General features: G+C 49.1%; 1 protein-coding gene across 1 annotated transcript in view; it reads left to right on the top strand.

Moving 5' to 3' along the window:
* Positions 1-565: 565 nt before the first annotated feature.
* The window catches only part of LOC113996066 (attractin), a gene marked incomplete at its 3' end in the record, with an annotated part of 63,933 nt that continues 36,572 nt past the window's right edge, over positions 566-27,926 (top strand). The window contains exon 1 of the mRNA XM_039387247.1: positions 566-902. Coding sequence (XP_039243181.1) covers positions 595-902 — 308 coding nt within the window. The remainder of the gene's footprint in view (positions 903-27,926) is intronic.

The following is a 27,926-nucleotide window of genomic DNA, read 5'->3' as shown; positions in this document are numbered from 1 at the left end:
AGGGGCTGCCCAGGGAGGTGGTGGAGTCCCCAGCCCTGGAGGTGTCACTCAGTGCTCCGGGCTGGGGGACAAGGTGGGGATCGGACACAGGTTGGACTGGATGATCTCAGAGCTCTTTTCCAACCTCAGTGACTCCATGATGGTGTTCCTGCCCACTGGGATCATTCTGTGCCCCCCTCCTCTAACCGGGGGCAGCACTCGGGCTGTCCCTGCGCCCGCTGCCGCTCTCTCACCTCTTAACATTTAACTCATGTTAAGTCGAGGGGCTTGAACTTCACAGCGGTTCGGTTTAAAACGCCACCGATTTCCCGGTGAAAACAACGCCATTCCGCTGTCCGGGGAATCAACCCGCGAGAAATGCAGTCCGCCAGCACGACCCGAGCGCCGGCTCCTCGCAGCACTCAGCACACGGGCCGTCCCCGGCGGCCCCGCCGCGATCCCCCGCGATCCCGCCCCGCTTCCCTCCGCCGCCCCGGCTGACGTCAGGGATCCCGCCCCTCCCGTTCCCTCCCCCCTCCCCGTTCCCGTCCCCGTCCCCCCCCCCCCCCACTCGCGGCCACCGTAGCGGGAGCGGCGGAGGCCCCGCGGCGGCCGATGGTCCGCGCAGCGCCGCCGCCCCCCGCCCGCCCCGCGCCCCCCGGGCAGATGGCGCGGCGGGCCCCGGGCCGGCGGGGCGGGAGTTCGCCGGCACCGCCGCCGCGGCCGCTGCTGGCGCTGCTGCTGCTGCTCCTGCTGGGCCCCGCCGCGGCCGCCGCCGCCGGCGAGGAGGCGGCGGTGGCGGTGCCCAAGGAATGCGACAAGCCGTGCGCCAACGGCGGGCGGTGCCAGCCCGGCACCGGGCAGTGCGAGTGCCAGCCGGGATGGGTGGGCGACCAGTGCCAGCACTGCGGGGGGAGGTTCAGGTGAGAGCCCGCGGCGAGAGGGGCGGGCGTGGGGGTGGCCCCGTAAGGGGTGGGGTGATGGGGAGGGGGGCGAGGGGCTGGTCTGGGGTACGGGGTTGGTCTGGGGTGCGGGGTTGCTCTGGGGTATAGAGGTTGTTTTGGGGTCTAGGTTGGTTTGGGGTATAGGGGTTGTTTTGGGGTCTAGGTTGGTTTGGGGTATAGGAGTTGTTTTGGGGTCTAGGTTGGTCTGGGGTACAGGGGTTGTTTTGGGGTCTAGGTTGGTTTGGGGTAAAGGGGTTGTTTTGGGGTAAAGGGGTTTTGAGGTCTGGGTTGGTTTGGGGTGCAGGTTTGGTTTGCGGTACAGGGGTTGGTTTGGGGTCTGGGTTGGTTTGGGGTGCAGGGCTTGGTTTGGGGTCGAGGTTGCTTTGGGATACAGGGGTGATGGATTGTTTTGGGACTGGGGCTGGTTTGGGATACTGTGTTGGTTTGGGGTATGGGGTTGGTTTGGGGTTGGAACTGGTTTATGGTCAGGAGTGGTTTAGGGTATGGGTTTAGTTTGGGATCTGGGTGTAAGAGATTGGTTTGGGGTCACGGTTGGTTTGGGGTATGGGATTGCTTTGGGGTCACGGTTGGTTTGGGGTATGGGATTGGTTTGGGGTACGGGGATGAGGGCCTGGTTTGGTGTGAGAGTTCGGTTTGGGGTACAGGAGAGCTGGTTAAGGGTACAGGGGTAAGGGCTGGTTTGGGGTATGGGGATGAAGGGTTTGTTTGGAATATGGGGGTGAGAGATTGATTCGGGGTATCAGGGTGAGGGGCTGACATGGGGTGAGGGCCTGGTTTGGGGTACCAGAGCGAGGGGCTGGTTTGGGGTATGGAGGGGAGTGCGCAGGAGCCACACCGGGGCTGAGGGTGAGGGACAGGGCAGGGGGCAATCAAGGGGACAGCAGCAGCCTCATGGCACCAGGTCAGGCTGCCCAGGAGGACACTTGGGGGAAATAGGTGGGAGAAGTGGGTTTAGGGGCTCTAAAGGGTGGGAGGCAACACGAGGTCCAGGGGTGAGTGTGGAGGCAGTGGGGTCGTGGGTGTGAGGGGCACGACCAGGAGAGAGTAAGGGTGAGGGGCACGACCAGGTGACAGTAAAGGTGAAGGGCAGATCTAGGTGACAGTAAGGGTGAGGGGCAGGACTAGGTGACAATAAAGGTGAGGGGCAGGACCAGGTGACAGTAAGGGGGAGGGGCAAGACCAGGTGACAGTAAAGGTGAGGACCAGGTCCAGGTGATGATGAAGGTGAGGGGCAGACGGAGGTGTCAGTAAAAGTGAGGGGCAGATCCAGGTGACAACGAGGGCAAGGGGCAGATCCAGGTGACAATGAGGGCAAGGGGCAGACCCAGGTGACAACGAGGGCAAAGGACAGACCCAGGTGACAGAGATAAGAGGCTGGCCCAGGTGACAATAAAGGTGCAGGTGTTGGGACAGGGTAGGAGCGTGTTGAGGGGACAGCAGGCACTGGGGTGACCCTGGTTGAGCCCCAGGGCAGTGCAGGGGTGAGTGTGAGGGGCTGATCCAGGGGGATGTGGGTGCAAAGGGCTGGGCAGGAGCCAAGCGGTGGCACAGCAGGGATTTGGGTGCAGGGAGGGAGGTCTGGGGGATGTGGCTGTGAGGGGACACAGGGTGACAAGAGCATGAGTGTGATGGGTGACAGAGTGGAAAGTCAGGTCTGGGGGTCCCCGGAGTGGTTGGGGCTGCGTGGGGGAGGTCTGGGAGCGATGGGATGTGGGTGTCGGGTGCCCTGGTTGGTGGGTACGGGGTGTTTGTACCCCAGAGGCAGCTCTGAGGGGACCCAGTTTTGGGTGTTGGTGACAGGGGGGGTCACTGAGGGTCAGTTGTGAGTCTCAGAAGCTGTGTAAGAGCAGGGATGTGGGGGTAGGATGCTGGGTCAGTGGGGTCTGGGTGTGAGGGATTGCTGAGCCTGGAAAATGTTGGGTTTAAGTTGTTGTAGGTCTGGAGAGAAAGGGAGAAGGGGGGGACTGGGTGGGGGGACATTTTAGGGCAGCAGAGGGAGGTTTGGGGGCTGTTTGAGTGGTGGGCTAAGGATGGTGGGTGGTTGCATGGACGTGGATGGAGGTGGGAACAGTGAGGAGCCGGTGCTGTGGCTGGAGGACAGTGTGGATGTGGGGCCAGTTCCTGGACTGGGGCAGACACAGGAGAAGGACCAATGTGGAGATTAATGTGGATCAGGTTTGGAGGGGAAGGGCTGTGAGCCACTGTTAGGGCTGGGTGGGGCCAGCAGGAGGGTTTGGGGGGATTAAAGAAGCTCCTCTTGGCAGATAAGCAGGTGCTGGTTAAAGGTGAGGTGCTGGTGAGGTGTGTGTAGGGAGGAGAAGCAGCATCCTAAAAGGAGTATCTGGAGTTTGGGAGGCTCAGCTTTTGGAGCAGGAATGCTGCTGGCTCTTGGGGAGGGATGGCCTGGTGGAAGGAAGCTCCTGGGCTTGTGGGGGGACAAGGCTGGGCAAGGGGTGGAGTGGGACAGAGGGTGGTGGGAGGGTTCTACCACTGCAGGGGCGTTTTGTTTGGAGGAAAAAGGCTATAAAGGAGGGTTCTGGGAAGCAGGATGGAAACCTGAGGGGTGCCTGTGGGAATGAGGGGTGCCTGCACAGCACAGAGGTGATTTTTGGGCTGTCTGATGCTGGAAAGTTCATTGCTGCAGTGCCAGGGCCAGTTCTGGTGGTGTTGGGACACTCAGTGGGGTTGTGTGTCCGAAGCCTATCCCATAGGGTGAGAAAATGGAAATCTTCCTGGGAATAGGCTGGGAATGCAGCCTGGATTGGGTGTTGTGGGCAGGGTTTGTGTAAGATGGTTACCTGCCTTGGATCCATCAGCTGTGGCAGTGACAGAGGCACTGTGTGTGTGTGTTTGTGTGTGTGTGAATTCCCTGGGCATGGCTGATTCCTGGAAAAGAAGGAATTGAGGAAAGGATGATTATCCTGGGCAGTGATTGCTTTCTCAGGGAGCTGCTGAGAGTACCAAGCACCCTTGGATGATGCTCCCTGTGGATTTGGGAGGAGGGGAGCTGTCTGTGTGAGCTGAACTCACAGAGGAAAAAGACTTTTATTATTTATTTGGGTTTTTTTGACAGTCTGTAGATGGGAGTGTGATGCAGCCAATTTAAAAGGGGTTTTTATAGAAGCGATTCCAGGCCAGGCAAGTCCAAAGCTGCCTTTTTAAGGTCTTTTTGCCACTCTCATGAGAAGAATTTCCCTCTAGTTGAGTTTTATGAAATAGCCACTTACCTGTTACTTTCCTGGAGAGCTTTAGGATGTTGATCATTTAAGGGGGACTGGATTTAAGTAAAAGCAGAGGCTCCTTTGCTGAACGATGCCACATAAAAAAAGAATTGCTATGTATCCACTGCTAATACAACCTCAATTTTTTATCCTCTTGCCCGTTTTCATAAAGCTTCTTGTTTCTTTCTCACGTACAATCCCAACCTAAAAGTTTGCTTGAACGAATATGTTCAGAAATACAATGAATCTTGTTCTCTCGAGGTGGTTTATTTGCCTGTTTATTTCTTTATGAAGGAGTTGAAGTTCCCAGTAATGTTTTTAAACTTTGAGCCCCAAGCAAGTGCTTTTAGCAGCGTTTAGAGCTTTGCAGTCACGTGCCACCTTCCACATGCCTCGAGTTTGCTCTGTCTCCTGTCAGAAACGGCCCTGCAGGAGGTATATTTTTATTTTTTTTTTTGGTTTATGGCTGTCAAGGGCTTGGCTTTAAAGGACCTGACGTGTCATGAGATGCTGGAGGTACAGCTGGGAAGTGGAAGGGGCAGGTGAAAATTATTTCCTAAGTGTGGTGGTATATTCCACGTGCTTATCTGGTTGGCTGAGGGATGTAATTAAAGTTGGCACGATAATCACCCCGTCTTATCTCGACGTATGTGATAACTGTATTTATTGCCTCCACTGCTTTTATTTACATTGAACACTGGGGCTGTAAAGACACGACTTGTGCCTCATTAACCTGTTAATTCCTCCCATCTTCCGGGTTGGCAGCGAGGGATGAATGTTGGAGCAACGAGTCTGATCATATTCCAGTTCCCTTTTTCCTTGGGAAATCTGTTTATTTAGACTGCGGTTGGATGTATAAATAACACACCGGCCATCTGTGGTGCTCTTGGGGGTGGAGAAGGTTGACTTGGGAAGGGCTTCAGGTGACCTTCAGCGTTTTTAAGGTGTGGAACCAGCGGTTTGAGCTGTTCAGAGATAAAGATCTCGGCGGTAACAGAAGCTGAAGTAGAAAACAGGGCCCTGATGTGCTGGTGTTTTCTGTTTCTGTGCAAACCTCCTGGGCTGGGCTGTGTGATCTGGGCAGGAGAGGAGCTGCTGCTGGGAGGGATGAGAGATCCCCCAGTCCCAGAGCTGCAGCAGCATCCTGGGATAACGTTTGGAGGGGTGGGAGCTCCAGACTCAGTTGGAGTTCAGTTGGCAGCGCTGGGTGTGCAACACAAAGGTGCTGCAGGCTCAGAGAATGGGCTCCTCCAGGCTCTGTGTGCAGCTCAGTGACAGCCTCTAGTCCTGCCTAAACTGAGTCCTGTCAGCCTGCTGCCTGATTAACACACTGGTCCAAAGTCTCCACAGGGTTGGGGACTCCACCACTGCCCTGGGCAGCTGTACCAGGGCTGGACACCCCTTTCCAGGAAGAAATTTTCCCTGTTGTCCAACCTAAACCTTCTCTGGCACAGCTGGAGGCCTTTCCCTCTCCTCCTGTCCCTTGTTCCCTGGGAGCAGAGCCTGACCCCCCCAGCTCCCCCCTCCTGTCAGGGAGTTGCAGAGCCAGAAGGTCCCCCCTGAGCCTCCTTTTCTCCAGGCTGAGCCCCCCCAGCTCCCTCAGCCGCTCCTCATCTGCCAAGGGAGGTAAAGCACAGGGTGAGAAATGACCTCTGGTTCACACGGATTTATTGTCCCGAGATGGTGAAGGATTGGATTAAGGAATTCAGGATAACGATTGACTCCTGGAACAGTCACTGTGGATTGTGCCTGTAGGCTCAGGGATGGGCAGTTTGATGCTTGACTGTAGCTGAAAATATTATTTTGGCTGAATAATGAATAATGGCAGATGATTCCTGGAATCTGGATTTTGTGTGTCGAGGCACTTGGTTCTCCTTTCCTGGTCATACTTACTTTTCTGGAGGTGGGAGATGGAAAATACTCAGGCAGGAAAATACTCAACCAACCGGCCTGACAGAGAAAGCAAAAAAAGCTTAGTGTGTATCCTTTAACTCCCTTTTTATTAATTTAATGGGAGCAGTTATGTGTTGCTGATTGAACGTTATGAAGGAGTTGGTGTGTCCTTGGCCGAGGAATATTACGGGGAAGGGGAATTTTATCTTTAGATTTGGGTAAATCGCTACCTGAGAGAGTTGGGAGCTGGAAAAGAACCATCACAGTTCCCAGGAAAAGAACTATGACAGTTCCCATTGTTAAATAAATGGCAGCTTTTGGTGAAAAGCTTATTATCCAGACCCATTGTCTTTAAAAAGCCACCTGAGGCAGTTCAAAGCTTTGGGAAAAGTCAGGGAGCTGCTCTGGAGATCCAAGGATGCTGGAGATTTGAATCAAATCAGTTTAAGTGCTCAAATTAGATTTGGGGGCAGCATTTGTGCCTGATCCCCATTCTGTTGCTCCCTTTTCATTAGGGTATTATTGTGCTTTAAAATGATTTTCTCTTCCATGCTGCTGCTGGAAGGGCTCACTCAAACATTGTGCCCTGGTAATAAGAGAATAAGCTATTCAAGTAGGAAATACTTAAACATAATCAATTTTAATGAATACACTGGGGGGAAAAAAAAGAGCATTTCTGTGCTTTTATTTAGTTCCTGGAGGCATTATTTCCAACTGTGGGTTTATAATTTTGTTAGGAGGTGGATGTGGATATCTTTATGTATTCATTGTATATATTCCTGTCTGCCCATACATGTTCATAATATATAAATATTATATATTTTGGGACTTGGAGCAATCTGGGATAGTGGAAGGTGTCCCTGCCCACGGCAGGGGGTATGAACTGGGTGATCTTAAAGACCCTTTCCGACAGAAACCATTCCATGAATTTATTTAAATGGTCTGTTCCTTGTGAGAGAAACCCATGGCTGATATTTGATCTGAATTCTCACTGGTTTATTGTTCCTTTTGCTGGCTTTATTGGACAGTCTGGTATTTTACAAGGGCTGCTTTAAGAACAGAAATTCACCTGTGAAATAATTCCATGTTTTGGAAATATCTGAGATGTTTCGCACTTTTCTACTTCACACCGAAGGACCAACATAAATATTTGAGTTGGGGAGGTTTTGTTAATGTTTGCAATAAGCTCCCTGCTTATTTTCAGTCTGCTTTATCCAAGGATTCAGCAGTGGAAAATCCAGAGCAGTGAGACAAAGCAGCTCCCGCTGGATCCTCCCCGTCGCCTCTGCTTCACACACATCCAACACATTCCCTGCTGGAGCTTGAGTTGTTGGAATTATTGACCAGGAATAAGCCCTGTCCTGCTCCTGTCTTCATGCTGAGTGTTGGGACCTCCTGGAATGGAGCAGGTAGAGGATGACATTCCTCTGCCAGTTCCAGGGACCTACAAACACCTCCTGATCCGCAGCGTCAACGTTCCTGCCTCACTTCTCTAAAGCTGGTTACATGTCTGGATATCAGGGAATACCTCTCAGGGAATAACCTTCCTTGGCAGTTGTCTGACACTGCTCTACATCTTTCCATTATTTCCTAATTGCTGCTTTCATTAGAGATCCAAAATAATCATAGAATCATGGACTGGTTTGGATTGGAAGGGATATTAAAGATCACCTGGTTCCACCCCCTGCCCTGGGCAGGGACACCTTCCACTATCCAGGTTGCTCCAAGCCCTGTCCAACCTGGCCTTGGACACTTCCAGGGATCCAGGGGCAGCCACAGCTTGTCTGGGAAACTACTAAAATAATCTCATGTCCAACCAGGTGTTCGTTACCATCTTCATTAATTGACATTTAACATGAACAGCCTCTGTTGAAACACCAACAAACTCCTGGGACCAGCACCGTTTCCACAGAAAAAACTCGCTTTTTTTTTTTAAATTAAAAACAAACAAAATAATAGGACAGCAGTGCTTTTATCACGTCCTGATAAAGCTAAGTAATATTCAGAATGCATGGGATGGACTCGACTCTGCCTGGCTTCTTCCACTGCAGCTTTTGTGAGCAATCAAATTGCAAAGCCTGAGCTTCCTGTCTGTGAAATCCATGCTGAAAATCCTCAATATATTGAGATAATGCTGCTGCTGACCAAGCTGTTGTCTCATTGCATTAATTCAGGATACCCTTGGGTGCTCTTTTCTTAAACAGTTCCCTTGAAGAAGTTTTTTTTTTTGTTTGTTTTTTGTTTTTTTTTTTTCCCAATTCGAAGTTCCAAGTGCAGCACTTGGAATTAGCTCCTTGATCCGGGAGAGCTTCGCTTTTTTTTTTTTTTTTCCCCCCTGCACTCAAGATATTCTCAGCGAGTAGGAGCTCTTAAATCACATCTTCTAAAGCCCAGGGAGAAGACAGAGCAAAAAAAGGCAGGAGATGGGGTTGAGAGTGATGCGATTGTGTAGGTGAAGTGGTTTTGGGGGGGGAGCAGGGAGCCGCTCCAGGCTGGAATTCACCCTGGGAAGGAGCACAGCGGGTTTTATGCCAGTACTTTGTTCCTGCACGGCCACGTGCTCGCATCTGCCCCTGGAACCGCGGCAGCCACTTGGAAGCGGGGGCTGGAAAATGTGATAATCAATTTTACGGCAGAGAACAGAGCTGATAATTTGCTTTTGTGCGGGGCTTTGAATGAAATACTCGCTGAGGCGCCCAAAAACGCCGGAGCAATAACGATGTTTGCTTTGTGCTTCCTGCTTTTGTTCCCAGGCTTTGTTTGGGGCTGATCCCTCCTGGAGTTCCCTCAGATCCACTTGAGACTGTCACTAAAGCCCTTCCCTCCCCTGCCTTAAAATGAATATTTATTCGGTGGAGGGGCAGGTTTGCTGCCGGGGTTTTTGGGGGATGTGCTGCTTGCAGAAGGATTCCGGGCACGGTTTGGGCTTGGGGGACTTGAAATCCTTGGGATTCTGAGAATGGACACCATCAGGGTTGGGAAGAGCCCTTTAATTGCTCGCAGAACAGGCTCCCCCGTGGCCATCTGATAAATTTGGGAGTTCAGAATTTGAGACTTCTGAATAGTGGGGTGAATTGGAGGATGATTTAAAGGATATGGACTCATTGTTTTGGGCTGAAAATCGCCTCAGTGCATCTCGCAGGAGAAATAACAATTGAAGTGTTTTCCTGATGAGCTGAGTGATATTCCTGCTAAAGAAGGGCAACTGATCTCCAAATCTGATCTGGGAAGTACTTCTGGACACCCCAGGATCTGGAAAACATTCCTAGTCCTGGAATGGCTTCATTTGGTATTTGAGTTTCCTGCAGCATCACCGGCCTCAGAATTTGCAGTTCCCTGAAAAAGCAGAAGTGGCATTGAGCTGGTTTTGGGGGCAGAGGTGCTCTGGGCATTCCAACCAAGGGTTTTCCAACGTGTCAAATCCCTTTTTTTCCCCTGCTATGCCTGCAGGAGTAAAGCCTTGCTGTACACAACAACCTGGGCTGCGCTTGGTGCACGTCACGAAATTTAAACAGGGGTTGTTGCTTCTTGTAGGTACAGAGTGTTACACATCCTCTTTGGGCTGGAAATTATCCATAATATCCTTTCCCATGAGCCAGCGCTGCTCATCTTTGCACAGAAACTCCTGTAGGACGTGCAAATACAGCTGTGAAAAATCCCAGATTTTCCATTATTCGTCTTCCCCTCCCCTACTCCCTGATTTATTTTTTTTTTTTTCAGAGCCCTTGTTTTATTCTTTGCTGGTTTCTTTGGGCTGAAAGGAAACCAAACCGAGGAAAGCTGCGTTAGGAAAACACCCTCTGGAAGACTTTCTTTATTAGTCAGTGTTTGTGTTGCATGAAAATTTAATATCCGTCTCCAAGGTGGTGCTCGTCTCCTGGAAGGATAAGAAGCTTGGCACACATGAATTAGCATTTTTTTGTCAGCTCCCTTTTTATAAACTTCAAAAGCAGAAGGTGAGAACTGCGTCTTCCATTCAGAAAATTGAGGTTGGGTTTAATATTATTCCGTTGTGAAGGGGAAGAAGAGCTGTGGCTGCAGTTGCTCTGTGATTAAAGCTGTGGCAGTTCCATCCCTGCTGGTTTTCCAGTCATTCCTACGGAATAAAACGACTCCTCCAGTGGATTAGTTGTGTGTTTTCCCCCGTTTTCTTTGTGCTTGTGTCGTTATCCCCTTCCTTGAACACTTTGTGTGGTGCTCCACCTGTTGCTATCATGGCACTGCTGCTGGATATTTTGCATGGAAATTGCCTTATCCCGGGAAAATCCACGCTCCAGGTTCACCCTGGGCACAGTGGGTGGATTTCGTGGCTTGTTACGCTCCACAGCATGTTTGAGTTCCTCCAAAATAAACTTTCCAAGGCGGCTTTGTGAAGGTTTTTTTTTTGCAGCACGTTTCCTGTGCACCTGCCTGGTTAAGGATTCATTTCCGTGGCCAATCCCCATTAACGCAGAGTGGAGTGTCCCGGGAATTTTATAGGGATTTCAGAGCTTGGATCTCCGCTGTGACACACTTTGATCTTGTGTGGAATCAGCAAAAACGATGCCAAGAAGATTTCCAGCCTTTGCAAGGATGCAGAGTGGTGTGGGACTGAAGTGCTGACTGGGCAGGGCAGCGCTACAGGGAAAAAAAAAATCAGGGAAAATTCCGGACTTACTTCCCATCAAGGACTTCTGTGCTGCCAAAAAAAAATATTCTGCTCCGTCCAAATTGTGAGCAGACATCGAAGTTGCTGGTTTGCTGGAAGCAAAGTATTGAATTCCCAGCAATATAGTGGAAAATAATGGGTTTTGAGGTCACTGGTGGCTCTGTAATACTCATTTTATCCCAGTGGAGCTCGGGAACAGGCGGAATTGTGGGGTCAGCTTTTATTTTTTTGCTGAAAAACTTGACATTTATTGTTGTGCAAGGTTCACTCTTTGTCTTTCCATCTGCATTTATTTATAGTTGCTGCCTGTTTGCTTTGACAGCGTGTTGGTGCTTTTTAGTTTCAGGGATTGATTTATTCCGTCGGAACACGGACCAGCAGCTCTGGAAATCCGGGGCACTCCGTGTCTTTCTCACACGTGCACAGGTTTCAGCCACTTTGAAAGTCCCTGGTTTTCATTTTAGGGACTGGTCATGGGGGTTTAAATATGCCCTGGTTCAACTTTTGGAGGGTGAATCATTTTGGGGAGGTGTTGCTGTGGCTCAAAGTCAACCCCAGAACTCGCCTTCCCGCCTCTGCACGTTCCCTCTGAAACATCCATTCTCACATTGCTGGGATTTTTTATTTCCTGGTGGATGTCACTGGTAATTTATTAGCTTGTTTTATCTGGATTTATGTGGTGAGCAGCCCCCCAAAAAAACTCAGTTAAAACGTGTTAAAATAGTAATTCCTGGTTCATTTCCAGCTTTCCTCGGTACCTGAGCCGTGGAGGATTTCTGGGACAGCACCAGCAGAATTCCCTCATGGGAATGGCACAGTAACAGTTTCCAAGCAGGTTTGGTGTTTGAATATGAAGGATTTGGATTTCTGGGGGAAACAGGAATGTGTGATCCCAGTTGGAAAAGCTGAAGTGACTTTGTAGCCTGTAACTTTATATTCCCTTGGGAATAAATGACCACAGACTTCAGGAATCAAACAGAAGCACAGTTCATCATCCAATCCCCTTACTTTCCCTATCTATGCAATTAGGGCAAATTATTTATATGTTTTAAAGCTGTCCTGATGATGGTGCAATTTAAATAGGAATTTGGAGGTTTGGAAGCATATTTTCATGGCACTTTTGCATGGCAACTGGGATTCAGTTGTCTATTCTGAGAATAATATTGCCCTACAGAAGAAATGTGGTTAATGTTACTATAAATATGCCTAAATCATCTTCTCTGAGGCTGATGAAAAAGGGATATTGTGTGTTAAAAGTGATGGGCTTTAAATGTGATCTTAATTTCCCTATTCAGCGCTGAAGGGAATTCGTCACGTGGAATTAAAGGACAAAAAAAAAAAAAAAACCCCGATGTGAAAATGGTGTTATCAGATCAAAGCTGGGGGAGGCATCAGAGCAGCTTCTGGGCCTGAGCTCTGCTTGTTTTGCAAAGCAAGATGTGTGTGGATGAGGCTGTAGATGAGATGGGACATCCCGTGCCGTGTTCCCACCCTCTGAATCCCACTGGTTTTCCAGCCTCTCAGGGCAGGTGGGACGGTGGCTCTCCCTGTGGATTGTGTGCCTGGGCTCCTGGAGGAGTGACCCTTGGTGAGACAGCTTGGACCATCAGAGAGATCAGGAACTGAGGGTGAGCTGGAGGTTCTCCCAGGGAAGATGAAGGGAAATCTTTCCCCGTATTTCGTAGGTTGCTGTAACTTCGTGCAGCTCGTTCACGGAATCAGGGAATGGTTTGGGTTGGAAGGGACCTTAAAGCTCATCCAGTGCCACCCCCTGCCATGGGCAGGGACACCTTCCACTAGCTCAGGTTGTTCCAACCTGGCCTTGGACACTTCCAGGGATCCAGGGGCAGCCACAGCTTCTCTGTCCAACCTGGGACAGGGCCTTCCCACCCTCCCAGTCAACAATTCCTTCCCAATATCCCATCTAACCCTGCCCTCTTTCAGTTTGAAACCATTCCCCCTTGTCCCCAGTCCCTCTCCAGCTCTCCTGGAGCCCCTTTAGGCCCTGCCAGGGGCTCTCAGCTCTCCCTGGAGCCTTCTCTTCTCCAGGTGAACTCTCCCAGCCTGACTACAGGATTCCTTCCTCTTACCTGTGGATTTGAAGAAGAAATTCTCTGGGAGACAACTGTGTGTGTGTGTCCATTGATTTCTGTTCACACTTGAATTTTTCATGCATTTCCTATTGATTTAAAGCTATAAATTTGCAAAAATTATGAACTTGCAGCAGCCTGAGCCCTTCCTGGACTTTCTCTGGGTATCAAAGCTCTCTTGCTTTTCCATAGTAAATAACGAGTGAACTTCTGCCATTCACTGCAGGAAATCCTTCTGTTCAGATTTAGGGAGATTTCCAGGATTCTATAGAACACAACTGGAATCGTTTCATTAGGTGTCTTGTGGCATAAGGATTTTGTGACCACAAGCAGCAAATTCACACCAAAAATTTAAGAGCAGGTGGGTGAGAGTCGCTACCCTGGAGGAGATGAACCACTCTGGGTGATCTCTGGGGTGACTCTGTCATACCTGGAGAAGAAAAAAACACCCATTTTGAGTTGGAGGGTTTTTAAGTTCTCCAAACTAAACAGATCAGAGCAGTAAGAGGTGCTGTGGCAGGTGGAGCTTTGGAAGCCCTTTGGGAATCTGGGCTGTGGAGGGGTTAAGGATTAACAGCAGGTCAGGGCTGGGATTTGGCACAAGATTCTTTCCCTTGAAGCTCCAATTAAATAAGAAAACCCACCCAGATAGCTATAATTTAATGAGGTTAAATATATACCCACACATTTTTTTCTCTCTCCCCTGTCTGGCATTTTCAACAGAGGTTCTTCTTTAATGCCTTAGAGTAGCTCAGAGTCTTTTTATCAGCCTTTTCTCTTGATTGTTCATGTTCATTATTAGGTCTTTAAAAACAAGCTCTGGGAAAATCTGGCCCTAATAAGTTGTGTGTTGCTGTAACTTCTGCAAGGAGTGAAAACAGTAGGTGTGGTACTTTCTAAATTTTCCTTTTGGGTTGTTTTTCTTTTGGCAGCAACTTCTGCACCCAGTGAGTGTAAAACACTTGTGGGAGTGGGTAAAGCTCTACAGCTACCGAGGTGTGGAGTTAAGGTAATTATTGTGCAGGTCACTTGATCTTCCTTAATATATAATATCCTGTTGAAGTGCTGGAGCTGAGGAGGAAAGAGGACAGGTCAGCAGTGTGAAACAGCTGTCCAAGGTAGCTTTGATATGTGTAATTTGGGGTATGTTATGTATCATCTCATCCTGATCTCGGTAGCAAAGGTCTTGCTGATCAGGCAGTAAAATATCTCAAAGGCACATTTGCTGGTGTTGATACTGTTTGAGATGTTCACTGACATGCAGAGTGAACCAAACCCAGGCTTTTCAGGTGTGGGGTTTTGAAATGAAACCCTGCCTGGGGTGTAGATATGGAAATGAAATGTTGTTGTGAACTGCCTTTTGAGGAACCCTCTCCCTGTCCATGGAGTGCACGGGGCACGTCCCTGTTAAACAGGCACTGAGAGTTTTAGGGGATTGAAGCAGGTGATGGGAATATGCCACCTGCAGCCTCATCCCAGGTCACCTTCAGGAATATTCCTGCAGGAGGGAAGAGGAGACTGAGGTCGGACCTCATGGGGATCTGAAGATTCCTCCCGAGGGGCAGCTCTGGGTGAGCAGGGACAGGAGCCAGGGAATGGCTGGAGCTGGGACAGGGCAGGGTCAGGGTGGATTTTAGGGAAAGGTTCTTCCCCCAGAGGGTGGTTGGGCACTGCCCAGGCTCCCCAGGGCAGTGGGCACAGCCCCAAGGCTGCCAGAGCTCCAGGAGGGTTTGGACAACGCTGAGGGACAGGGTGGGATTGTTGGGGTGTCTGTGCAGGGCCAGGGGTTGGACTGTGTGATCCTTGTGGGTCCCTTCCCACCCAGGATATTCCATGATTCTGTGTGCAGGTGAAGCCAAAGGCAGTTCAGCAATCCTCCCTGCTGTCCTTGCTTTCCAGGGATATCCACAGCAAACTCAGGGCAGCAAATTGCACCAGGAGTGAAAACAGGGAAGGGAGGTGGCTGTGCATCACTTGGTCTAATTTGGGGTGGCAGGTTTTTTTGGGTTTTGGTGTTTTGTTTTGTTTTTCCCAGTCCTGGTGTGTTCCTTGGCTCCTTCCCTGTGTTTTCCCTGATGTTTCAGTTCCTAAGGGGACAGCACTTCCCTCTCAGAAAGAATTAACCCAGGACAGAATTCCAGGGTTGATTTATCAACGGGAGAACAGCTTTGATGGGGAGTTGATTCCCAAGCCCTGCAGGCTGAGGTCGAGGTGCCACCAGACTTCTGGGATCAGGGCCTTCCCTGGGTATCTGAATGTGCTCTTGGAAGGCTGTTTTCCACCTGAAGGTTTTGCAGGATGGGGGGATCCTTTTCCCAAGCTGACTGTGAAACTGCAGAGCTGGAAGCGAGGACATGGGACACATGGATACGTATCATGTTACTTATTTGCACCGAGGGAGTCTGTAGGAGTCCCAGTCATAACATTTGGAATGTGTTCCCCCTAAAATAGTCCGTGTTGTGCGTTGTCCTGATTATTTGTGCTGGCAGGATTCACGTTCGCTGATTCAAATCAGATTTTCTGCCTCTTTCATTGTGGCTCTTTTAATCTTAATGCTTTGATTAGATTTTCCCGAAGTTTTATTATGTCCTCTCTATCCTTAATTCACTTTTAAAATCTTTCTTTCATCTAATTGTAATCAAATTTTGCCCTTGGGCAGGTGTGCTCATAATCTTTTAAGAGCAGTTTTAAAAGTAGAGTGAAGAAGGTGAAGAGCTGGTCATAGGAAGTGGCATTAGTTGAGTCTTTGGACTGTAAAACAGTGATTAAAAAAAAAAAAAGAAGTTGAGGGGAAGATGATCTGATATCTACAGGCCCATCAGTGTGACCTTGAGAGCAAACAGGGATTTAAAAGCACATTTCTGAAGGAAAGAGTGGCAGAGACAGGAATTGCCAGGTAGATTTGCCATGTGTGAGTGATGCTGTTTTAAACACAGTATAAATGTGTGTGGGGGATGTTTTTTAAGCATCATTTGGGATGGAAGCACCTGTAAGGGATAAATAAATCCTGGCTGGGCTTTGGAAGCCTCTTGGATTCAGTGGCACCACCCGAAGCTGGACTGCAGTAAATGACCTGTGAAGGGCTTTTCACCTTTGCTGTGGGAGCCAGGGAAACTGGGGGGTTTCTCTTTTATTCTCTCATTTCTATTGACAGAGAATTAATCAGGTGCCTCCTCGTGTTGTAGGTATGGAAAGGGAGCAGTTGGTGAGGGGTTAAATGGGTGGAGAAGGGTTGAAACAGCGACAAGGGAGGGGATTCTGCCCCTCTGCCCCTGTCTGAGGTGAGACCCCCCTGCAGAGCTGCTCCAGCCCTGGGAACAACAGCACAAGGACGTGGAGCTGCTGGAGAGAGTCCAGAGGAGGCCCCGGAGCTGCTGCCAGGGCTGGAGCCCCTCTGCTCTGGAGCCAGGCTGGGAGAGCTGGGGGGGTTCCCCTGGACAAGAGAAGGCTCCAGGGAGAGCTGAGAGCCCCTGGCAGGGCCTGAAGGGGCTCCAGGAGAGCTGGAGAGGGACTGGGGACAAGGGATGGAGGGACAGGACAAAGGGGAATGGCTTCCCACTGCCAGAGGGCAGGGTTAGATGGGATATTGGGAAGGAATTGTTGTCTGTGAGGGTGGGGAGGCCCTGTCCCAGTTGGGCAGAGAAGCTGTGGCTGCCCCTGGATCCCTGGAAGTGTCCAAGGCCAGGTTGGAGCAACCTGGTCTAGTGGAAGGTGTCCCTGCCCATGGCAGGGAGTGGGACTGGATAGTCTTTAATGTCCCTTCCAACCCAACCCATTCCGTGATGCTGTGAAAGAAAAGGAGAAGGTGAGAAGCCGCCCCTGGAACCGGATTCAGTGTTTCCATTCCTGACCTGGGTGCACAGATGTGCTGTGCTGACGTCACTGATGACGTCATCAGGGTGCAGATCTCCCACCCCCACCCTGGCACAGCAGGGCGGGTGAAGTGACAGAAGGGGGCTGAGGCAGCAACTGCTCCCGGGGATTTACACAAAAAAAACCTGCTAAAATGAATTTTACCAAGGAAAAAAAAAACCCACCCCAGCCCCAGAAGCTGTAATTGGGCTTTGAACGGTGGTTATTTGTCAGCGGGATGACTTTGGGAAGACAAAGGAGAAAGGCAGGGAGGGGAAGGAGGGAAAATGGTATTATAATTGCAGGCACTGGTGGGAGCATCTCCTGGGTGACACCATCCCCTTGGGATCAGGTGGTTCCCTTTTAATCACCTGTTAAGAGAGGTTCGGGGTTGTTTTTAGGGGCTCTGGTTGGTATTTCTCCTCAAGTTCAGCCAATGCTCTTGGCCTGCAGCTCTTTCTGATCAGCCCACGAGTGGGTGGTGCTCCTTCCCCGGGGTGCCAAACCCAAACCATTCTTTCAATTACTGAAGGTAATTTCTGAGGTGGAACAAATCCCGAGGTTTAATCCGGGCAGTTTGATGATTCACTCCAGCACCAGTCGTTCCATGAGCCTCTGCATCTCTCCCTGGACAACCCAGATTAGAAACCGCCAGTCAATAATTGCAGGACACTTTGTCCTTGCCTTTAAACACCTGTTAAATAGTTTTAGAAATACTTTATTATTATTATTATTATTATTGTTGTTGTTGTTTGTTTGTCACACCTTGCTCTCTGCTCACTGGGAGCAGGTCCTGATATTTTGATTCTTAATTATCACTGGCGTTCTCCCAAACGGGAAAAAAACCACCTTTATATTAAAATTTAACTGTGTGAAAAGTTACATAAAGGTTGTAACACTCTTAATATAAAACAGCAGCCTGGAATGGAATCAATTAAAGCAAAATAATGTGTTTGTGGTCTGGCTTTTCCTGATGAGCTGCTGACAGCAGAGCCAGGCTGGGGGTTCTCCCCCCTTGCTTCCCATTCCGAGCTGAAATTCATCCCAAACCCACTGTTTGTGGAATCCTGACTTTTTGAGAGCCTCACAAGGCGTCTCAGATGTTCTTCTATATGTAAAATTAACCTGCAGGAAGTCAGGTTTTTCTCATTCCTTACAAAGTTATGATGTTGGGGGGATTTTTTTGCACCACAAGGTTTTATATTTCCAGCTTTCCGCTGGAAATTCTCCCAGTTTTGTGTGAGGGACCCAACAGTTCCGTGTAGTCACTGTTGGTGTGATACAGTTTATGTGCTGATAAGATTGAAACATTATTTTCAACCACTTTGGCTTTCAACGATTCAGAAAATGTAAATAAAGCCTCAGGTGGGAAGTTGTATTTTGGTGTATTTTTGGCAACTGCAAAAGCGATGTTAAAGTTCTTGTGTAAAATTTCAGCAAGGCATATTTGGAAATTACCCCTTTTTCTCCCTATATTTATTTGCATAAATGATTTTTCCTTTTGGTTTTGGGTCAGAAGGTGATTATTTTAAACAGAATTCTGAAATGACATTGTCAGTCACCCTGCAAAGGTTTTGCACTAGCACATAATTTTTGCTTAATGCTTCACTGCCCTGAGACTTCCATAAAACCCTCCTCTTGCCAATGCCCCGGTGTCGGGGAATTGTGGGAATGTGACTGGGAAGGGCAGGATACGAAGTTCTCTGCAGCCAATGAGTGGCTGGACGAGGCCTGGGAGTCTCCAGGCTGGTCTGGCAGAGCAGCCTGTGCTTGTTGACAAGTCACAGGGCTGCTCATGTAGAAATAATTCCGTCTCCAGAGCGAAGAGGACGGAGAGCCCTGGGAAAAAGGCTGCTTTGGGTCAGTATGGAGCAGTTGGGATCACAGGGGAGGTCAAACAGCTCGGCCTAAACTCCAGCAAATCAGCCTGGTTTTTCCTCTGTGCAGGGGTTATTATTGATCGTTATGGAACCAAAGCGTGAATAATTAGAATATCATAATTCATTGGGGTTCCAAAGCAGCAGCAAACTCTGCTGGGTTGGGCTCATTTTTTGTGAGTTCACCTCACATGTTTTCTCTGAACTCTGCACACCCGTCCCGTTGGCTCCCTGCTGTCGGAGGGGGTGTTGTGAAAGGTCCCGTGGGTGAGTTTAATGATTGCCTTTGGTTGGAGAGCCCCGTGTGCTTTCAAGGATTTCCTGTGTTTGTTGCTCATGGAACACTTTGGGGTTTGGTGTTAGAACTGTTGCCCACACGGTAGGAAACGGTGGCTCAAGTTAATCTTTTAAATTGATGGCTCAGCTCTTAAAAATGAGCATTCAATGTTTGTCGATTCTTGCTTTTTCTGCCTTTGAGATACCAAACAGTTCTTTAGGAGGGGGGAAAACAAAAGAAAATTGTTGTGTGATTTGTGATGTAGTTGATGGCAAAGGTGTGAACTCTGCTGGTCCTCCCTGCTTTGGGGTGTTGGAATTGGCTCAGTGTTGGGCCCAGTCCTGTTTAATATCTTTATATCAATAATATCTCTACTGATCATCTGGATGAGGGGATCGAGGGCACCTTCAGTAAGTTTGTGGTGACACCAGGTTGGGTGGGATGTGGATCTGCTGGAGGGCAGGAAGGCTCTGCAGAGGGATCTGGATGGGCTGGATCCATCCAACGGTGTGAGGGACAACAAGGCCGGGTCCTACATGGGGGTCACAACGTCCCCTGCAGCTCCAGGCTTGGGAAGAGTGGCTGGAAAGCTGGAAAAGGAGCTGGAGTGGCTGAACATGAACCCAGGTGGCCAAGAAAGCCAATGGCCCCTGGTCTGTGCCAGCCCTGGTGTTTCCCAGCCCCAGGGCAGTGACTGTCACCCTGTGCTGGCACTGCTGAGGCACCTCCAGCCCTGGGGGCACTTCTGGGACCCTCAGACAGGAGAGACATGGAGGGGCTGGAGCGTGTGCAGGGAAGGGAACGGAGCTGGAGCAGCAGGAGCAGCTGAGGGAGCTGGGGGGGCTCAGCCTGGAGAAAAGGAGGCTCAGGGGGGACCTTCTGGCTCTGCAACTCCCTGACAGGAGGGGGGAGCTGGGGGGGGTCGGGCTCTGCTGCCAGAGAACAAGGGACAGGAGGAGAGGGAATGGCCTCAGGCTGTGCCAGGGGAGGCTCAGGTTGGACATCAGAAGGAATTTCTCCCTGGAAAGGGTGATCAGGCCTTGGCAGGGGCTGCCCAGGGAGGTTGTGGATTCCCCATCCCTGAAGGTGTCCAAGGAAGGACTGGATGTGGCACTGAGTGCTCTGGGCTGGGGGACGAGGTGGGATTGGGCACAGCTTGGACTGGAAGATCCTGGAGGTCTTTTCCAACCTGAATGATTCCTTGAGTGTGTTCCTGCCCATTAACCCTCCTTTAACTGGCATCAGTGCTGTCCCTGTGCCAGCTGCTGCTCTCTCACCTGGAATATTTAACTAAGGGGGAGCAGTTCGGGGGCTTTAATTTTTACGGCTCAGTTTTAAATTTTAAATTTTCCCAATTTCCTGGGAAAACACCATTTTATGGTTTGGGAATCGTCGAGTGCCTCAAACTCTGCTTGTTAAACTTGTTGTGATGAGAAACTCACCCCCTAAGTGAAGAGTTGTGCAGCTGGAGGATCCAACCATGAGCTGCTTCCACTCTCTCTAAAATAGGGATTGTGGAACCGTTTGACTCGGAGCCAGTTTGAACAGCCTGGCTTCGTCTAAATAAAACCCAAACGCTCTGAGCAAGTTTTGTCTCCCTTTTCCCCTATCAGGCTTTAATAAATAATTTAAATAATGAGATGCAAAAAAAAGCTCAAAATAGTTCTGCAGAGCTCTTGGCAGGCAGGGAAAAGCAGCTGTTCCTGCGGGCAGGACGGAGGGGAAAAACAAGTTGGGGTCTTCATCCTCTTGCTTGTCCCCACGGTGGTCTGTGCTCTCCTTCTTCCCAGAGCTTTCCCTCTGCTTTCCTGGGAATCATGGTTGCTTTTTTAAGGCTGTGTGTTCAGGTGTGACAGGGCTCTGACATGACCTGGGCTGTGGGAGCCTCACCTCGTGGTCCAGACTCTTGGGAATGCTCTAAGGAGCTTTCAGATTGATGTTGGAAGAATTTTGAAATTTCCCAGAAAACATCGTGCAGGCATCATTTCTATTTATTTATTTATTTATTTATTTTAGGTCTTTGAACCCATGAGGTTTTATTTATACCTTTGCATGGATAATTTTAGCACGAGAACAAAATGGTTCCTGAAAACCGGTGCCCTGAAAACCGGTGCTTCGGATTTTTCATGTGTCAGGGAGGAATTTATCACTGGGATGGCTCCACTTCTTATCCCTTGTGCCATAAATTCCCTCTGACAGATTCATTTAAAGCACAGGAGATGAGGGGAAGTTACTGACCTTATGATGCATCGATACATCCGTGGGTAGGTCTGGGAAGGGCTCACCTGGAATTCCCTCCTTTAAACGACCCGGAGTTTGGTGTTTATTGTGTTAAACAGCAGAAACGAGGGCTGAGACACCAGGATTGCCCTCAGTTTGTGTTCCCCAGCCCCACAGCAGCTCAGGGAGCCAGGGATAAAAGTGCATCCAAGAGGAAAAGAGCCTTGTAGACGTCAGTAATCCTTGAAATCCTTCCCGTGATGTCCGAGGCGGTTGGAGTGTGCCGGAGGGAAGCACTCCATGTGGAGTGGCCTGTGGAGTTCTGCTCCAGAGGAATCGGCCTAAGTAGTTCTCCTAACCCTTCCTCAGAGGGCACAGTGAAGTATCATGTCTTAATGTCAGGAATTTTAAAGCAGGAATGAACTTTTCCTTGCAGGGTTTGAGGGCGTGGATGGCGGGTTTGTCTTATGAATAATGTTCAGAGCCATCTCAGTTATGAATAGAGGTAACAAAAAGAAAGTGTGGGAAGGTAACAGGGAAAGTGGAATGAGGCAAAAGCCTTTTCTCTCCCTGTTTTTCTAAGGCAGACAGAGCAGCATTTTTTGCACAGTTCCTTGTTAGGGAACATGCTTTTAGAGTCCTGGAATGCTTTGGGTTGGGAGGGACCTTAAAGATCATCCAGTCCCACCCCCTGCCATGGGCAGGGACACCTTCCACTAGCCCAGGTTGCTCCATCCTGGCCTTGGACACTTCCAGGGATCCAGGGGCAGCCACAGCTTCTCTGCCCAACCTGTGCCAGGGCCTCACCACCCTCACAGCCAACAATTTCTCCCTGATATCTCATCTAAACCTTCATCTCAAAGCCATTTCCTATGGGTGTTGCCAGAGTGAGGAAAGAATTCCTGCTGGCTGAATCCTAAATTAAGAATCTGGGCTCTTTTTTAGGTGGCCTGTCAGTCATGCTCAGCTTGGAAGCCAAGTGAGGGGTTATTTCAAAACGAACCTTGAGCCACCGGCTTTGTTTTTGTTGTTGTTCCAAATCTGTTGGGAGCAGATGGAATTTCTGTTTTTTTCCTGTTGCTGTCCAAGAATATCTCCTTTGGGAAGCCATAAGAAAGGTGCCTATGGCAGAGGTGGGGATGGGAGCAGGGATTTCTGCAGCCACGCCCTCCCTGGGGGAGTTTGGCTCGAAGGGCGCCCACGATTGGGATATTTTGTGGGTTGATCCATTTCTCTGTTGGATTTCTGGTTCTGTTGCTTTAAATTTTTTAAAGGGAGAGGTTATTTGTGGTGATTACCAAGGGAGCTGCGTGTTAGACACTGCTTTACTACGAGAAAAGAGGAAAAAAAATCCCCCACCGTGTAGGAACATCCACCTCCACAGCTGAGGAGTTGCTGGGCTGTGGGATGACCTTCCCTGCACCGAGTGTTTCACAGACAAACACTCCAGAGCTACTTATCCTGGAAAGAAATGCTAACAGGTCTGGGATTATAAGGATGTTGTAGCGAGACTGTTGCTAAGGCTGCACTGACACAACCCATGAATTCCATGTTCTGTGCCAGGGGCTGCGTCGTCTCCGAAATCTCAGCGTTTGTGCCAGAAATAAAATGGTTTCTCATAGTCTTTGCTTGGTTAAAATGTGCTTAAAAAGTCTGTTTTAGAATCACAGACTGGTTCAGGTTGGAAGGGACCTTGAAGATCATCCAGTTCCACTCCCTGCCATGGGCAGGGACACCTTCCAATAGCCCAGGTTGTTCCAACCTGGCCTTGGACACTTCCAGGGATCCAGGGGCAGCCACAGCTTCTCTGGACAACTGGGACAGGGCCTCCCCACCCTCCCAGCCAGGAATTCCTTCCCAATATCCCATCTATCCCTGCCCTCTGTCAGTGGGAAGCCATTCCCTGTGTCCTGTCCCTCCCTGCCTTGTCCCCAGTCCCTCTCCAGCTCTCCTGGAGCCCCTTCAGGCCCTGCCAGGGGCTCTCAGCTCTCCCTGGAGCCTTCTCTTCTCCAGGGGAACCCCCCCAGCTCTCCCAGCCTGTGTCGATTTTTTTGGAAGGATTTTCTTTTTTAAAAAGTGAATTTTGCTGCTTCTTCTGCCCTGGGAAGGAATCCTGGCTTGGGGTTTTAACAGCCAAGAGTTTCTGTTGGTGGGTTGGGAAACATCTGCTCTGGATTGTCACATTTACTGTGCAGATGCATTTAATGAAGTGCAGCACTTCACAGTGACTAAAACCACCCCTATTCCTTTGGGATTGTGGTCACAGCAAAGCTGACAAACACACTCAGGCATTTGAAAGTCCCTCCAAGCCCTCACCTCCTGGAGTTCGGAGCTGTTGAGTTGCTGGATGACTTTCACATTTGGTTTAATTTTTTCAGGCTCTTAAATAAACACTGGGATGGTTTGGAGCGCCCTGGGTTTAGTTCATTCTTGCCAGGAGCTGCTGGAAGAGCTCGGACTGGCTGGTGGAGTAATCCCAGTGTGGTTAAACCGAGCTGTGCCAGCAGCAGAAAGTTTTCATTGAAGGGATTAAGATGATTTAACCTAAGCTACGTAAAGTCTGGCCTTTTCTAGGTTTGCTAAGCCAGGATTTTGGGTGTGAAGTGCTCCAGGTGACTTCCCATCCCATAGGTGTGAGTGGGAACAGGCAGCTTGATATTTATATTTTTATGTCAGTGCAGTCCTGCCTACATCGGAGTCGTGGATTATTCTTCATTTTTGAGTTTTATTCTCCTTTACAAAGGGGAGCTTCTCAAGGAAGCCACCTGTGTCCACCTGCCTTCAGGAAATACCTGAAATACTCCTTTATTTGGCTCCTTTTTTGTCTATTTAGTGTGAGGGAAAATACCCCTCGTGCCTTTCTGCAGGGGGGTTACAAATCACACTTTTTCCTCCTGTGATTAAGAATTTAACACAACAGTCTGTGGGACAGAGGAACAGCTACCCTGAGCTGGAAAAGGGAAGGGAGAAGAACTGATTCAGTGTTTAGGGAAGTGTTTGCAATTCTGTCCCAATGTGGATGAGGAAATTAGTTCCTGTAAAACCAGAAATTAAGAGAGTTTTTTTGTTCCTGTCTTTCTTCCTCCTGGATATTGGCAATCTGAAGTTAAATGCTGATTTAGCAGCTGATTTAAAATGCTTGTGTTTTGAAGGTTGGTGCCAACTTCCAGTTGGCTCTGCAGGTGCTGAAAGATAAAACTGTAGAATGGTTTGGGTTGGGAGGGACCTTAAAGATCATCCAGTCCCACCCCCTGCCATGGGCAGGGACACCTTCCACTAGCCCAGGTTGCTCCAAGCCCCGTCCAACCTGGCCTTGGACACTTCCAGGGATCCAGGGGCAGCCACAGCTTCTCTGGGCAACCTGGGCCAGGGCCTCCTCACCCTCTCAGGGAAGAATTTCTTCCCAATATCCCATATAACCCTTCTCTGGGCAACCTGTGCCAGGGCCTCACCACCCTCACAGGGAAGATTTTCTTCCCAATATCCCATCTAGCCCTGCCCTCTGGCACTGGGAAGCCATTCCCTGTGTGCTGTCCCTCCATGCCTTGTCCCCAGTCCCTCTCCAGCTCTCCTGGAGCCCCTTCAGGCCCTGCCAGGGGCTCTCAGCTCTCCCTGGAGCCTTCTCTTCTCCAGGGGAACCCCCCCAGCTCTCCCAGCCTGGCTCCAGAGCAGAGAGGCTCCAGCCCTGGCAGCAGCTCCGGGGCCTCCTCTGGACTCTCTGCAGCAGCTCCACGTCCTTGTGCTGTTGTTCCCAGGGCTGGAGCAGCTCTGCAGGGGGGTCTCAGCTGAGACAGGGGCAGAGGGGCACAATCCTCCCCTGCCCTCTGCCCACGCTGGAGGATCAGCCCAGGGCATGGAGGGATCTGGGTTGGGGCATCTCCAGCCTCTCCCCCACCAACACCCCCAAGTCCTTCTCCCAGGGCTGCTCTCCAGCCCTTCATCCCCACCCTGTTCCCACACCAGGCATTGCCCTGACCCAGGAGCAGCACTTTGTCCTTGGCCTTCTTGACCTTCCTGAGTTTCCCACATTCCCACCTCTCCAGCCTGTCCAGCTCCCTCTGGATGCCCCATCCCCTCAGGGTGTCCTCAGCTGTGCAGTGGGAGGGGACAGAGCTGGGAATTGAACTGGATTTTCTGGCCCAGCCTGGGTGCTGAGCTGGGCTCTCCTCCCTGAGCCAGAGGTCCCATCCCTGCTGGAATGCCTGTCCATGACCCTTCAGGTGGCACTTCTGGGAGAGCTCACTCACGTGGCTGCAGAGAACCTGTCTGGGAGCTGATTTCACTGAAATGAGGTAGAAAATGGAGCAATTTAAATAGATTTTGGGGAGATTGTAGCGATAGAAAGGTTGGTTTATTTTTATTATTGGTGCTCTCTGGGTTTCTCCTTCTCCCCTCAAGGAAATTCTTCTCTGTCCCCTCCCTCAAGCCAAATAATATTAACGTGCCTTTCATTCTTTTCATTGGTACATGCGAGGGGAAGGACATTTTTGGGGCATCATGTTTGTGATATGAACATATAAATTTATTTCTGGGGGTCCACATTCTCTCAGGTTTAATGTTTGATCCTTAAAAGTCTCCTTTGCTGTTATGACTATTTTTAATACTTGTATTATTATTTTTGCAGTTATTTTATTTGCTGTCATTATTTTTTTTTTTACTACTTGCTGGCATCCTTTAAACATCTCCCTTATTACCACGTTGATCATGGTGTTATTAAATCACTACATTGTCTGAGAATTCGTTTGAAATATAATATTTGAAATACTATTATATACTATATACTATACAGTGCATAATATATATAATATTAAATATTATATTAAGTATATAATATATAATTATATAATATTATAATATATATATTTAAAAGAAAATATAATATTTTCTTTATTGATTCCCTGCTTTTCCCATCTCTTTCTTGGTGTTGTTTCAACCCCAAAACCTCCTGTAAAATGTTAAGGGTTTGTAATTCTGTAGGTTCACAAACCCCTATCTGGTTTTTGGGATGTACTTTGACTATTTTAATGGTCTGCACCCGAGCATCTCTGTTAAAACCCGTTTTTCAGGTTGGGACCAAACAAAATTTAACCTACATCCCAAGTTTTTTCCTATCTACTTTGTTTTTCAGGGATCAGTTTTCCCAGCAGGTAACGCTGCTACGTAGTAGCTTAGAAATTTTTGAATGTTAGACAGGAAATAAAAGGAATTATTTCTATCCCCTTTAGGAAAGTGGGTCAGGCCGTGATGTTTATTTATAGAACGTCTCAATATTTTCATTTTTTGCTGCAGCACCGACTGATTTTTTGGCTGGAGCTGTTCTAGAAGTGCTACTACCGAGTTCTGAGCTCTGCCTTTGGCCTAGAAATGAGCAGGGGTGGAGGTTTGGAGCTAAAAACCAAACTCTAAATGTGCTTTTTGAGGGTTCAGGGGTGGATTTTTGGGGGTGGAAGAACTGGGCAGCAGGTTCATACACAGCATTAAGCGGGAATTGCTGCTGGTGATTTTCCTCTTCTCATAGAAAACAGAGGGTTTGGCAGGGTGATGCTTTCTCTGCTCCATTGGAATGGCCTTAAACTCTTATTTATTTCCCGTTCCCGCTGGCTGGAAGGTTAAATCAGCAGCTCAGCCCCTTTTCATTCACAACACACAGTCCTGCCAGGGAATGATTTTGCCTGGGCTTGAATGTGGATGTGACAACTTGAAAGCTCATCAAAGTGAAGGGCTCCTGACTGCAGGGGAATGCTGATGTGTCTGTCACTCCTGGGCATGTGGGCTTTAAAAGAATTTCAGTTCCTTATTTCCAAGGGTCCCAGGTGTGCTGTGCTGCAGCTGAAATGATCCTACAGGGATCTGAAGAGCCATTGAGTAACTGAATATTTCCAGTTTTAGGAAAGAAAGGAATAATCATCTGACAAATCTCGCGTGTGATTTGCCAACGAGCGGGAATCAGAATCGTGGAATGGTTTGGGTTGGGAGGGATCTTAAAGAACATCCAGTCCCACCCCCTGCCATGGGCAGGGACACCTTCCACCAGCCCAGGTTGCTCCAACCTGGCCTTGGACACTTCCAGGGATCCAGGGGCAGCCACAGCTTCTCTGGGCAACCTGGGCCAGGGCCTCCCCACCCTCCCAGCCAGGAATTCCTTCCCAATATCCCACCTACCCCTGCCCTCTGGCAGTGGGAAGCCATTCCCTGTGTCCTGTGCCTCCATGCCTTGTCCCCAGTCCCTCTCCAGCCTCTTGGACCCCCCCCCCGAATCCCAATTAACTGCTGAAACAGGAGGGCAGAGTAAGGAATGAATGTTTGTTGACCGCGAGAAAAATGGATTGAAGTTGATAAAATCAGAAATTCTTCTTGAAATGGTCTGAAATAGCTCACTTCTATAAAAAACTAATTTTTTTTTTGTAGATTATTAAGCCTTTGAGCTGGAAAATATGTGGCTGGACATGTGTTAAGTTGGTTTAAGGTTCTTCCTGGACCAAATACACGTGGAGAGTCTTTTCTTTTAAAGTGACACCGGTTGTGTTTTACCCTAAAACGAGTTGGAAATCTTGCACAGGTGAATGTAAGACAAGCAGAAATTACTGAACTAGGAGGTTGTGGAGAACTTGTTCTAATTTTAGTTTCTAACCCGAATTTTACTGCAACACTTTATTTTTTAAAAAGGGAGTTTCTGACCCTCTGTGACACTGAATTTAAGCACAGATATCGTGTATGTCTTATTTAATATATATATAATATGTATATACCTAAAGTCAGGCTGGATCACCCACTGCAATGAATGTTTTGGGTGTTCCAGTGGTCGACCTTGCTGGGCTCTCTGTGGCTCTGGAGATCTTTCATCATGAGCCTTTGATTATTCTCTTTGACCATCCCAGTAGTGTCCTTTCATCTTTCAGGGGGT

This window comes from Pipra filicauda, unplaced genomic scaffold, assembly GCF_003945595.2.
Source record: "Pipra filicauda isolate LSUMZ 115617 unplaced genomic scaffold, ASM394559v2 scaffold547_size326079_pilon, whole genome shotgun sequence".
Taxonomy (NCBI): domain Eukaryota; kingdom Metazoa; phylum Chordata; class Aves; order Passeriformes; family Pipridae; genus Pipra; species Pipra filicauda.
This window is presented reverse-complemented; position numbering and strand designations above follow the sequence as displayed.